At 44.3% G+C, this 11,948-nt stretch overlaps 1 protein-coding gene across 1 annotated transcript; it reads left to right on the forward strand.

The window, feature by feature from the left end:
- Positions 1-4,641: 4,641 nt before the first annotated feature.
- Positions 4,642-9,745, forward strand: LOC102421446. Its single transcript, XM_014453373.1, is given in 5 exon segments — positions 4,642-5,065; positions 8,737-8,919; positions 8,922-9,172; positions 9,174-9,312; positions 9,315-9,745. Coding segments are annotated over 5 exon segments (1,428 nt in total).
- The last annotated feature ends 2,203 nt before the right edge of the window (positions 9,746-11,948 follow it).

Raw genomic sequence — 11,948 nt, forward strand, 5'->3', positions numbered from 1 at the left:
TTAGGTAGAGCTGCGAGGTCTCCTGTTTTGGCAGAGTGGCCTTGTGTAATATGTGTCCTGTAGGGCCCAGTGGCTCAGCCACCCCACTCACCTGAGGTGGGCATTCTAGGTATGCCCTTGTATGGCCTGTGTGCACAGCCTTGTTGTAGTTGAGTCTTGATTGCTCTTGGTGTCACTGAGAGGAATTGACCACCAAGCTAATTGGCTGTGAGGACCAGCTGTGACTATAGTGGAAGAGCTGTGCAGGAGACACCGTTATGGAGCAGGACTTGCAACAGAGTGTGGCTTTGTTGCTCCTGAGTCTGCCCCTTGAGTGTGTCGCTTGTGGATGTGTAGAGTTGTAATCTGTTGTGGTCTGAAGCTGTCCATGGGGTGCACTGGCTCTGGTGCCTCTTGGGAAGTACAAAGTCAGCCACTGCTTGGGCCCACCCAGCAGGAGCTACAGAGAGGTCTGCAGATGGCTGCTACCTGTAGTGGGCTTGTGAAGTGCCCAGGCAAGACCCAGTTGTGAAGCAAAGCAGGCTGGTGCTAGTTCTGGGTCTTGAGCCTCTTATTGAGAGGTATGGGGCACACTCACACCAACTGCTGCTTGTTTGAGCAGGTGAGCAGGCGGCGCCAGGCCAAGGTGGGTGCGAGCAGGGGTCCGACTGCCCCACCGATCGCCCCACCGATCGCCCCGCAGACAGCGACCAGCAGCGGTGACGGGGGGGTGAGGGGCTGGCCCCGATAGATCACCCCGCAGGCAGGATGGTGGAGCAGGTGCGGGGGTGGCGCCAGGCCAAGGTGGGGTGCCAGGCGGGGCTGTGGAGCTGCAAGGCTACGGGTGCAAACTGGGGCCTGATCTCTGCAGGCCACCCGGAGGGACCCCACCCGTGCACGAATTCATGCACTGGGCCTCTAGTAAGGAAATAAAGAAACTTAGGTGACGTCAGGGAAGATTGTACACCCTATAGTACTCAGCCAATGAGGAACCAGGAGAATGAGCTGTGCACTAGGGAATAAAATGCTGGTTGTAACCACTTTGGGCGTGCCTGCCACCAGACACCCAATCTTGCAAAACAGACATTAAATGCCTAGCTTTTGCTGTAATTCGTATCTTCATGGTCATTTTTAAAAATTTTGGACTGGTGAGCATGTTTCTCACAATTTTAAGGCCTTGTCTAGGATCTCTGTGCCTGCATGGAGCATGACCCCAGTTGAGGGGACGATGCATCCCACCCAATTTTGGGTGGCCTGCTCTGCCTGTGTGCCCCGACTCTCTGCGGAAGCCATAGACAAGCCCGAGACTTTTATTTGGAAGACAGTGAGGGTGACACAGGGGAGAAAAAGCAAGCACCACAGCAATCAGGCAACCCTGTGCATGAGCCAAGGTAGGAAAATTGGCCTATAAGTACTGCCTGAGTGGTTGGGTATTTTCGGAGGTTGAGTGTGTGTGTCTGAGACGTGTCCTAGGTAGGAAGCAAGTGCGGAGTCCTGATCTGTGGATTTGTTCTCCTGTGAGGGAAATGACTGGAGACAGACAAAGCGAATCTCAGAGCATGCAAGAATCCTCCAGTACGGGCAGTTGAGCACATGGGATAGTCACAGGGACCTGCTGAAAATGGGGAACAAGAATTCTAGGCCTAGGGAAACCAATGGAAGTGCAGCCAAGGAGGCTCCCTTAGACATTCCCCTGGATAGTCCACTGTGGGGGATGCTGAGGTTCTGGGTAAACAGCCCCTCAACCAAAGACAAGAAGAAACGAAAGATGATCAAATACTGTTGTTTTATATGGCCTAAAGACCAATTCATAGACCTTTTATCTTTTGGCCCAAGTTTGGCTCAGATGAAGACTGGGTGTGCCAAACTCTAGTTATTTATGGGAATGAAAAGACCTTGTCCACACAGGCGGAGAAAGATTATGCCCTTTGCTGGTTACTGGGAAAGGCCTGCATATTTCCTCTTAAAGAAGAAGAGGAAGGCCTTAAGGAAAAACTCTGGGACCCCTTATCATGCTTACCTCCTTTTTATATTCCACAGACTGGGGAGCAGGAGGAGCAGAGGGCAACCAAGGAGTCAGAAGAGACAGGGACTAAAGATTGTGGGGGAGCTCAGCCAACTGCTCCTAACCCGAATCTAGGAAAAGAATTAGAGCAATGGAAGAAAGACACTGAAAACTTGCCAATCCCTTCTAAACAACCAATGTTTCCTCTCCAAGAGGTCCCCATGGAACAAGAGAAATTGGTTTTGTGAATGCTCCCCTCACAGGTACAGAGGTTGAAATTTTAAGAAAGAGATGAAATCCCTTTTAGAAGATCCCCTGGGTTTAGCAGAACAGATGGACCAGTTCTCAGGACCCAGCTTCTATACCTGGGCTGAGATGATATCCATCATGAACATCTTATTTACAGGGGAAGGGAGAGGAATGATCAGAAGGGCAACCATGACCAAGGAGAGACAATATTCTCCACGGGCAAGGGGTCTTGCTAGCAGAACAAAAGTTCCTCAATGTCAACCCCAACTGGTATAACAATGACCTCAGGGACCAAGCACAAATGCAGGACCTCATAGAACTTATAATTAAGGGGATAAAAGAGTCTCCTACATCACAAATGTGTATAAGGCATTTGAGGTCCAACAAGAGAAGGAGGAAACCCCTTTGGCCTTCTTACAAAGACTCAGAGATCAGATGAGAAAATACTCTGGGGCCTAGACCCAATAGGATAGGGCCTTTTGAAGGTCACTTTTGTGAACAACAGCTGGCCGGACATTACCAAAAAGTTGCAAAAGATTGAGGGTTGGAATGCAAAACCAATAGAAGAATTACTAAGAAGCTTAGAAAGTCTTTGTAAGAAGAAAGGAGGAGAAACAAAAGGCAAAAATCATGGTCTCCACTGTAGAAGAGGTGGTCAGAAAGCGAACAGGTTAAGACTTCTCCTGGCAGGAGTGGAGAAATGCTAACCCTAGGTGTCAGCAGAAAGACCAAAGGGAAATGCACTGGAAAACTTCTAAAAATACAAATGGGTGTTACAAGTGTGGAAAGCCAGGACACTTTAAAAGAGAGTGCCCAAAATTTAAAAAAAAGAGGAAAAGGTGATTCTCCTCATGACCTTCGATGAGGATTAGGGGGGGTCAGAGGTTCTTTCTGACTAGATCCCACCAGAACTCTTGGTAAATTTGAAGGTGGGACTGGAGGGAGAAGAGGTGACTTTTTTTATTGATACCGGGGCTGCTCTCTCCTCTCTTATGTATCAACCAAAGGGTACAGAATTATCTAAGGAAAAATTAACTGCATCAGGAGTAAAAGGGGAGGAATTTCAGGTTCCATTTTTCATGAAAATGTTACTCATGATGGGATCAGAACAAATTGAGGGATTACTATTATATGTCCCTGAGGCAGGAGTTAACTTTCTGGGTTGGGACTTGATTGTGAGGTTTGGTCTAGGATTAGGGGTAGAAGAAGGACAAATAAAAGTAATGATGGTCCTTCTGATAGAAGAGGAGGAAAAGAAGATTGATTCCCTTGTGTGGGTAAAGGAAGGCAACAGGGGAGGATTAAAAATCACATTATTACAAATTCAGCTAATACAGTTGGGGAAAATAGTTTGTAGAAGGTAATACCCCGCCCCTACTGAAGGAAGGAGGGGCCTACAACCATTAATGGAGGGATTAATTAAAGATGGACTGTTGGAGCCCTGTATGTCACTGTACCACACTCCAATCCTCCCGGTCAAGAAACCTGATGGGTCATACAGACTAGTGCAGAATTTGAGGACTGCAAATCAGATTGTCCAGGCCCGCCATCCTATTGTGCCTAACTCATACACTCTCCTCAGCAAAATCCCATTTGAACACAAATGGTTCAGTGTAGTGGAGCTAAAAGATGCATTTTGGGCATGTCGTCTAGATACTAAGGGCAGAGACCTCTTTGCCTTTGAGTGGGAGAATCCAACAAGCAGGAGAAAACAACAGTACAGCTGGACCATGTTACCACAAGGCTTTATGGAGCCCCCAAATTTATTTGGCCAGATTCTGAAGAGTACCAGAGGAGTTTCAACCTCTTACAGGGGCCCAGCTTCTACAGTATGTAGATGACCTCCTCATATCTAGGGAAAGGAAAGATAAAGTGTCAGAAACTACCACAAATCCGTTCAACTTTCTGGGAGGAAATGGTTTGCACATCTCCAAAAATAAGTTACAATTTGTAGAAAAAGAAGTTAAGTACTTAGGGCATTTCATTAGTGAAGGAAAAATACGAATAAACCCAGAGAAGATATCAGACATAGTGAGTCTGCCTATACCCAAAATGAAAAGAGAGCTCAGAAAGTTCTTGTGAATAACTGGTTATGGCTGGTTGTGGATTGACTCATATGCTCAAAAGACAAAGGCTTTATATCTCAAGCTGTGAGAAGAAGAACCTGACCACCTAATATGGATTCCAGAGGAAATTCCGACAATAGAGGAACTAAAACAAGCTCTCATTTTAGCCCCAGTCCTAGCCCTACCATCTTTGGAGAAACTGTTCCATTTGTTTGTAACAGTGGACCAGGGAGTAGCCTTGGGGTGCTCACCCAGACCTGGGGGTTAAAAAACAACCTGTAGCCTTCTTTTCCAAACTCCTTGACCCCCATTTCCAGAGGATGGACTGAATGTGTGCAGGCCATGGCGGCTACTGCCTTACTGGTAGAGGAGAGCAGGAAATTAACTTTTGGAGGAGCCTTAATAGTAAGCAATCCCTATCAGGTCAGGAGCATACTAAATCAAAGAACCAGGAGATGGCTGACAGACTCCCGAATTCTGAAGTATGAGGCCATATTATTAGAAAGGGATGATTTGGTTTTGACCACCTATGGCTGCCTGAACACTGCCAGGTTTCTATGGAAGGTAGAGGAAAACCAGGAAGCATCCGAACACAACTGCCTAGACATCATGGAATACCAAATTAAGGTCAGGCCAAGCCTAAGTGAGGTCCCACTGCATGACGGGGCCAAGCTGTTTGTTGATGGGTCATCCTGGGTAATCGAGGAAAAGAGACAAAATGGCTACGCTATCATTAATGGAACCAAACATTCCTTGTGTGAGGGAGGTAGACTACCTAACAGTTGGTCAGCCCAAACCTGTGAATTATACGCTCTTAACTAAGCCTTAAAACTGCTTGAAGGCCAAGAAGGCACTATATACATTGACTCTAAATATGCTTGTGGAGTAGTGCATACTTTTGGAAAAATTTGGACAGAACGGGGTTTCATAAACAGCAAGGGAAAGGAATTGGTCCACGAAGAATTAGTCAAGCAAGTCTTAGAAAGTCTTTTACTCCTGACAGAAGTGGCTGTTGTCCATGTAAACAGACGCCAGAAGGGAGGCTCTATGGAGGCTGTAGATAAAGACTCCCAGATGAGGCTGCCAAACAAGCCACTCTGGAGGAAGGAAACAGACTCTTTAGTTTGATCCCAAGTCGTCCAAAGGTAACATTAAGTCCCCAGTTTACTAAAGAGGAAGAAAAGGAATTAGATAAAATAGGAGCAATTAAAACAGGAGACAGAAGATGGGTGCTCCCTGATGGGAAATGATAAGCCCATGATGAGGAAGCTGATGTCCATACTGCATAGGGAGAGTCATTAGGGTCCGCAAACCATGTGTGATACAATATTTAGGAATTATGGGTGTGTGGGTATCTATACCATTGCTAAACAGGTGTGTGGGGGATGTGTGACTTGCCAAAGAACAACAAAAAGGTGGTAAGGAGACAGATGAAAGGGTTAAGACCATTTCAGAGCATTCAGGTAGACTTCACAGAAATGCCTAGGGTGGGATGACAAAGATACCTACTGATAATAGTGGATGGGTGGAAGCCTTTCCCCTTGTGGCCGCCACTGCAGGGAGTGTCATAAAGATAATCTTGGAGCAAATCATACCCAGGTTTGGCCTGGTGGAGAACACTGACTCAGACAATGGAAGTCATTTTACCTCAAGAGTGTTGAGGAGAATGGAAGGATTAGTCATTAATTGGGACTATCACACCCCCTTATATCCCCCATCTTCAGAAAGGGTGGAAAGAATGAACCAGACCCTTAAGAGGCAAATTATCAAAATAATCTTAGAAACCAAACTACCTTGGACAAAATGTCTTCCTATAGCACTCCTCGGGGTTAGGCCAGCTCCAAGGAAAGATGTGGGGCTGTCCCCTTATGAGATGTTATATGGGCTCCCACACCTGGGCAGAGCTCCAGATCTCCCTACCATAAAAACCAAAGATCAATTTTTGAGAAACTACATACTGGCCATATTCTCTATCCTGTCATTCCTCAGGTTAAAAGGATTCCTTGCCCAGACCCCACCTCTTAAATTCGTGGTTCATCATGGTCACCAGGGAGTGTCCCTATCAGGTGTTCCTGACTACCGAAATAACCATACAAACAGCTGAAAAGGGGTGGACTCATTACACTTGAGTCAAGGGACTGGTAAAAGATAATCTGGGAGGCGGGGAAGGAGATCAGTGGAAGGTGCTAGTGTCAACAAAAAAAAACCCTTTCAAGGTAGTCCTAAAAAGAAAGACACACTAGCCCTAACTGGTTTGGCTCAGTGGATAGAGTGTCAGCCTGTGGACTCAATGGTTCCAGGTTCGATTCCCGTCAAAGGCATGTACCTTGGTTGCGGGCATGCCCCCAGTGGGGAGTGTGCAGGAGCCAGCTGATCACTGTTTCTCTCTCATTGATGTTTCTAACTCTCTATCCCTCTCCCTTCCTCTCTGTAAAAAAATCAATAAAATATATTAAAAAAAAAAAAAGAAAGACACACTAATCCTCCTCCCAATCATGGCCTGGCTCTCTGTCTCCCAGATTACTTTGTCTTGGATGTGTTGTTATGCAAAGTGCAAACGCTAGGTACCTGGTCAAACAAGTGATCAATGTAACTAAGACTTTGGCGCCCCAAACTATTAAGTTTGATGCCTGCCAAATTATATCTTGTGGAAATTTAGAAGACCAGAGAGCCTTAAGCAGCTCTGAAAAATATTTATGCCCTGAACAGCAAACCTCCTCTTCCAGTCCTCGATACACAGGTCCACCATGCCCAGGCTGGAGCAATGTCTGGTGGACTACTCAATATCAAGGCTGGACTGCCTCCTATTCACAGGGAAAACCTCTAAAGTCAAAATGACATATGTTTGAAAAGTCCCCAGGCCCAAACTGTCAAAACCTAGGATATAACCCTATCCTTCTGACTATAAAAGTTCCAGATAGTGAAGTTAATAGAACTTATGGGTTTGGGATAGATCTTACTGGTAGAGATCCAACTGCTAGGGTTAGAATAGAAATTCAAAACCCTCCTAAAGTAGAAAAGAATATAACTTCTAATACATCTGAATCAGAACTAACATCACCTAATATAGACCCCAGGAGAGTGGAATTAGTTGAGGTAAGTGATTTAAGGCAGACTCTAGAAATAGAAACTGGGTATGGTGATACAAATGCCTGGGTTGAATGGGTCTAGTTTACACTGAGTGGCCAGATTATTATGACCACCTGACGTTTATAGGCAAATTAGCTATAATTTCACGCTCAAGTTGCTAGAGGGCCAGACCATTATAAATAGGGAAGCAGGTTGTTTACCACGACAGTAGAAGTGATTTTTTTCTGAAGATATGGGTAAACAACGCGATTTAACAGCCTTTGAACATGGGATATATTTGAACTTGAGTGGCCAGATTATTATGACCACCCCATCAGTACTTCATTGGGCCACCTTTTGCCTTCAATACTGGGGCGATTCTTCTTGGCATTGACTCCACGAGATGTTGAAAGGTGATGCAAGGAATCTGACACCATGCCTGATGAATAGCACTGCCCAGTTCTGTGAGATTTGATGGTTGTGGAACCAGCTGCCTGATGGCTCTTTTAACTTCATCCCACAAATGCTCAATTGGATTGAGATCTGGTGATTGTGGGGGCCACCTAAGCAAGGTAAAGTCTCCCTCATATTCTTGAAACCACTCCTGCACAATACGAGCACCGTGGCATGGCGCATTGTCTTGTTGGAAGAAGCCATCTCCACTGGGATACGCCATCAACATGATAGGATGAACCTGATCAGCAGTGATACTTAGGTATGTTGTGCTATTCAGACGTTGTTCCACATGAATTAAAGGGCCCAAATCATGTCAGGAAAACATTCCCCAAACCATAACACTGCCCCCACCAGCTTGAAGGGTTGTACTCATGTATGTGGGGTGCATGCTTTCATGCTGTTTCCGCCAAATTCTCACTCTGCCATCTGCATGATGCAACTGGAAATGTGATTCATAAGACCACATGACTTTTTTCCAATGCTCGACTGTCCAATCCTTGTGTTCCTGTGCGAATTGGAGACGTTTTATCTTGTTCCTGTGTGAATTGGAGACGTTTTATCTTGGTAACTGCAGACAGCAAAGGTGTTCAAACAGGCCTTCAGCTTCCATATCTTTAGCACGAAATTATAGCTAATTTGCCTACAAACGTCAGGTGGTCACAACAATCTGGCCACTCAGTGTATAGTACAGGCACTTAACAAGAGCAATTGCTATGCATATGCTGCTGGATGGCCACAAGCGCAGATGGTTCCATTTCCCCTCGGATGGGATACTGATCCTGGCAGAACATATTGCATGCTGGCCCTGTACCAAGACAAGATGCATGGGGAAATGACTCCTATAAGAATCTGCCTTGGTCCTTCCCACTTTCCAAAGATCAGACCTTAGAACAATCCCCTCTTTCTCTGTAGGGAACGTGAACTACTCCTCTTGCCTCTCTAGGCAGAGGGCAGAATTCACTAGACCTGTGGGAGAGCAGACAACCTGCACCAGTGTCTTAAATGTCACCAATGGGTCAAGTGTTGGCAATTACTCAGCTCTCCACATACCCCAGGCTGACATCTGGTGGTTTGTGGGAAAAGGAACCTCCATGACTCATCACCATCCAATTGAACTGGGACCTATGCCCTATTTCAATTGGCCATTCCATTCACCCTGGCATTCCACCAGGTACCCAAAAAGAATGAAAGTAAGCACCGGCATGGAGAGAATAGCAGATCTTTTGACTCCAATATATATATTGACTCAACAGGGGTTCCCAATGAATTTAAGGCCTACAAGCAGGTAGCCGCTAGATTTGAGTCTGCACTCTTCTGATGGTCCACTATCAATAAAAATGTGGACTGGGATTAACTACATCTATTATAATCAGAAGAAATTTATCAATTACACCCAGGATGCTCTTCAGTGGGTAGCTAGTCAGTTGGATGTCACTAGCCAGATGGCTTGGGAAAACAGAATAGTGCTAGACATGATACTGGCAGAGAAAGGGGTGTTTGTGTTATGTTGGGAGGAAAGTGTTGTGCCTTCATTCCCAATAACACAGCTCCTGATGGCATAATCACAAAGGCACTCCAAGGACTAACGACTTTGGCTAATGAACTGGCCGAAAATGCTGGCATTGATGACCCCTTCACTGGATGGTTGGAAGAATGGTTTGTAAAATGCAAAGGCTTAAAGGCCTCGATTCTTCCATCTCTCATCATTGTAGCAGAAGTCCTGACAGTGATAGGGTGTTGTATTGTCCCCTGTGTAAGAGGATTAGCACAGAGACTAATTGAGGCAGCTATTAACAAGCAGATGCCCATGACTTATCAACAAAATAATTTGCTATTATTAGAAACCAAATTAGATTCACTCTCCTATGATGAGGAAAGTCAACAGGTTCTACAATCTGAAAAGCAGAAAATACAAGAGTGAAAATAAGACCAGTAAAAGTAAAAAGAAAAGAGGAGGGGATTTATTAGAAATAAAGTCAGTGGTGGTCCATTTTTAAGACAAGGCATTTAACCCTGAATGGAAAATTACTGGTAGTTTGCTTGCATAGTGGCCTGCGGACTGCAGATGTGACAAAGTTCATGCACCTGGAGAGTCCCCGGGGAAACAGGACGTTGGGGAGGGATCAACTAACAAAGGAATTTAAACTGGGGAAGGGGAAAGAAAGAAGACCCTATAAGGAAATAATGAAACCTAAATGACATCTGGGAAGATTGTACATCCACAGTACTCAGCCAATGAGGAACCAGGGGAGTGAGCTGTGCACTAGGGAATAAAATGCTGGTTGTAACCACTTTGGGCATGCCTTTCCACCAGACACCCGATCTTGAAAGACTGACATTAAATGCCTAGCTTTCGCCTTAATTCGTGTCTCCATGTCCATTTTTTAAAATTTTGGACTGGTGAGCGTATTTCTCACACCTGTCAAACAACACTTCAGCCAGTTGATCAAGGTTATCATCAACTGCGCTTCTGTGATCTTCCTCCCCCAAACCTACAACTTCAGCCTACTCATGAGAAAAACATCAGACAAATTTCAATAGCGGGGCATCCGTCAACAAACCTGACCACCACTCTCAAGGTTATCAAAATATGAGAAACTATCATAGCCAAGAGGCCAAGAGGATCATAAGAAGTTGATAAATAAATATAATAAGGTATCCTGGATAAGAATATGGAACAGAAAAAGAACATTAGGAAATCTGAATAAGCTATATAGTTAATAATAACATATTATTGCTTCAATGATAATATTGCATAATAACATAAGACAATAATAATAAGGGAAACTGTGTGGGAATTAGTCATATAGGAACTCTTTATACTATTGGCTCAATTTTCCTGTAAATTTTAAAATTGTTTTAAAAAAGTAAGTCTATTTAAGATCAGTGGTTTCCAGGGATTAGGTGGAGGGATGAATAGGTGGAGCATGGAGGATTTTTAGAGCAGTGAAAATACTCTGTATGATATTTATAATAGTGGACATATATCATACATTTGTAATGTATATCACCAAAAATGACCAAAAATGAATCTTGTTGTAAACTATGGTCCTTGGTCAATGTAGGTTCATCAGTTGTAACAAATGTATCCCATTCTGGTGGGGAATAGTGATACTGAAGGAGGCTGTCATGTATGGGGGCAGGAAATATGTAGGAAATCACCTTCCTCTCAATTTCGCTGTGAATCTAAAACTGATTCATGAAGATAAAGTCTATTAAAAACTAATCTATTAGTTTTTAAAAATCTCTTAAATTGGAATAAACCTGGTTTTATATAAAATAGTAATATAGTATGTTCACATTTGGCAAATTTGATGACCTATTTTTCCTGGAATGTTCATGGCTTAAGCATAAGTTTGAATTCAAGTTTTAAGGAGCAAAAAATTTCAAAGATAATTTTCTGGGTTTTCTTTTCATAGTAAGTATGTCTCTAGTGGAGAGAGCTTATACCAGGGGTGGGCAAACTTTTTGACTCGAGGGCCACAATGGGTTCTTAAACTGGACCGGAGGGCCGGAACAAAAGCATGGATGGAGTGTTTGTGTGAACTAATATAAATTCAAAGTAAACATCATTACATAAAAGGGTACGGTCTTTTTTTTTTTTTAGTTTTATTCATTTCAAACGGGCCGGATCCGGCCCGCGGGCCGTAGTTTGCCCACGGCTGGCTTATACTTTCAAAACATTTTAGTATTTAAGTCCTTGGGAAGAGAAAATCAGGCAGTGGTTTGGATATGTTATATCTAAATTACATTTATGCCAATTTGGTTTGTAATAGTATTTCTTTTTTTCCTCAAGTATGCCAGCTATATAATTACTAGAGGCCCAGTGCACGAAATTCATGCATGGGGGAGAGGGGAGAGTCCCTCAGCCCGGCCTACACCCTCTCGCAATCTGGGACTCCTCGGGGGATGTCAGGCCTAAACCGGCAGTCGGACATCCCTCTCACAATCCAGGACGCTGCATGCATCAGTGACCATACTTTTCATATAGGTGAAAGGCATCTTGCTGTGTACGGGCAGCTACATTTTTTTGCCCTGATTATAAAAAGTAGTACATAACATCCTTTTGAGGCAGTAGTACTATTTTCCCTATCACATGGGTGGAAAAACTGAAGCAGAGAGAA

Source organism: Myotis lucifugus, unplaced genomic scaffold (genome assembly GCF_000147115.1).
Source record: "Myotis lucifugus unplaced genomic scaffold, Myoluc2.0 scaffold_22, whole genome shotgun sequence".
NCBI classification, from domain to species: Eukaryota; Metazoa; Chordata; class Mammalia; order Chiroptera; family Vespertilionidae; genus Myotis; species Myotis lucifugus.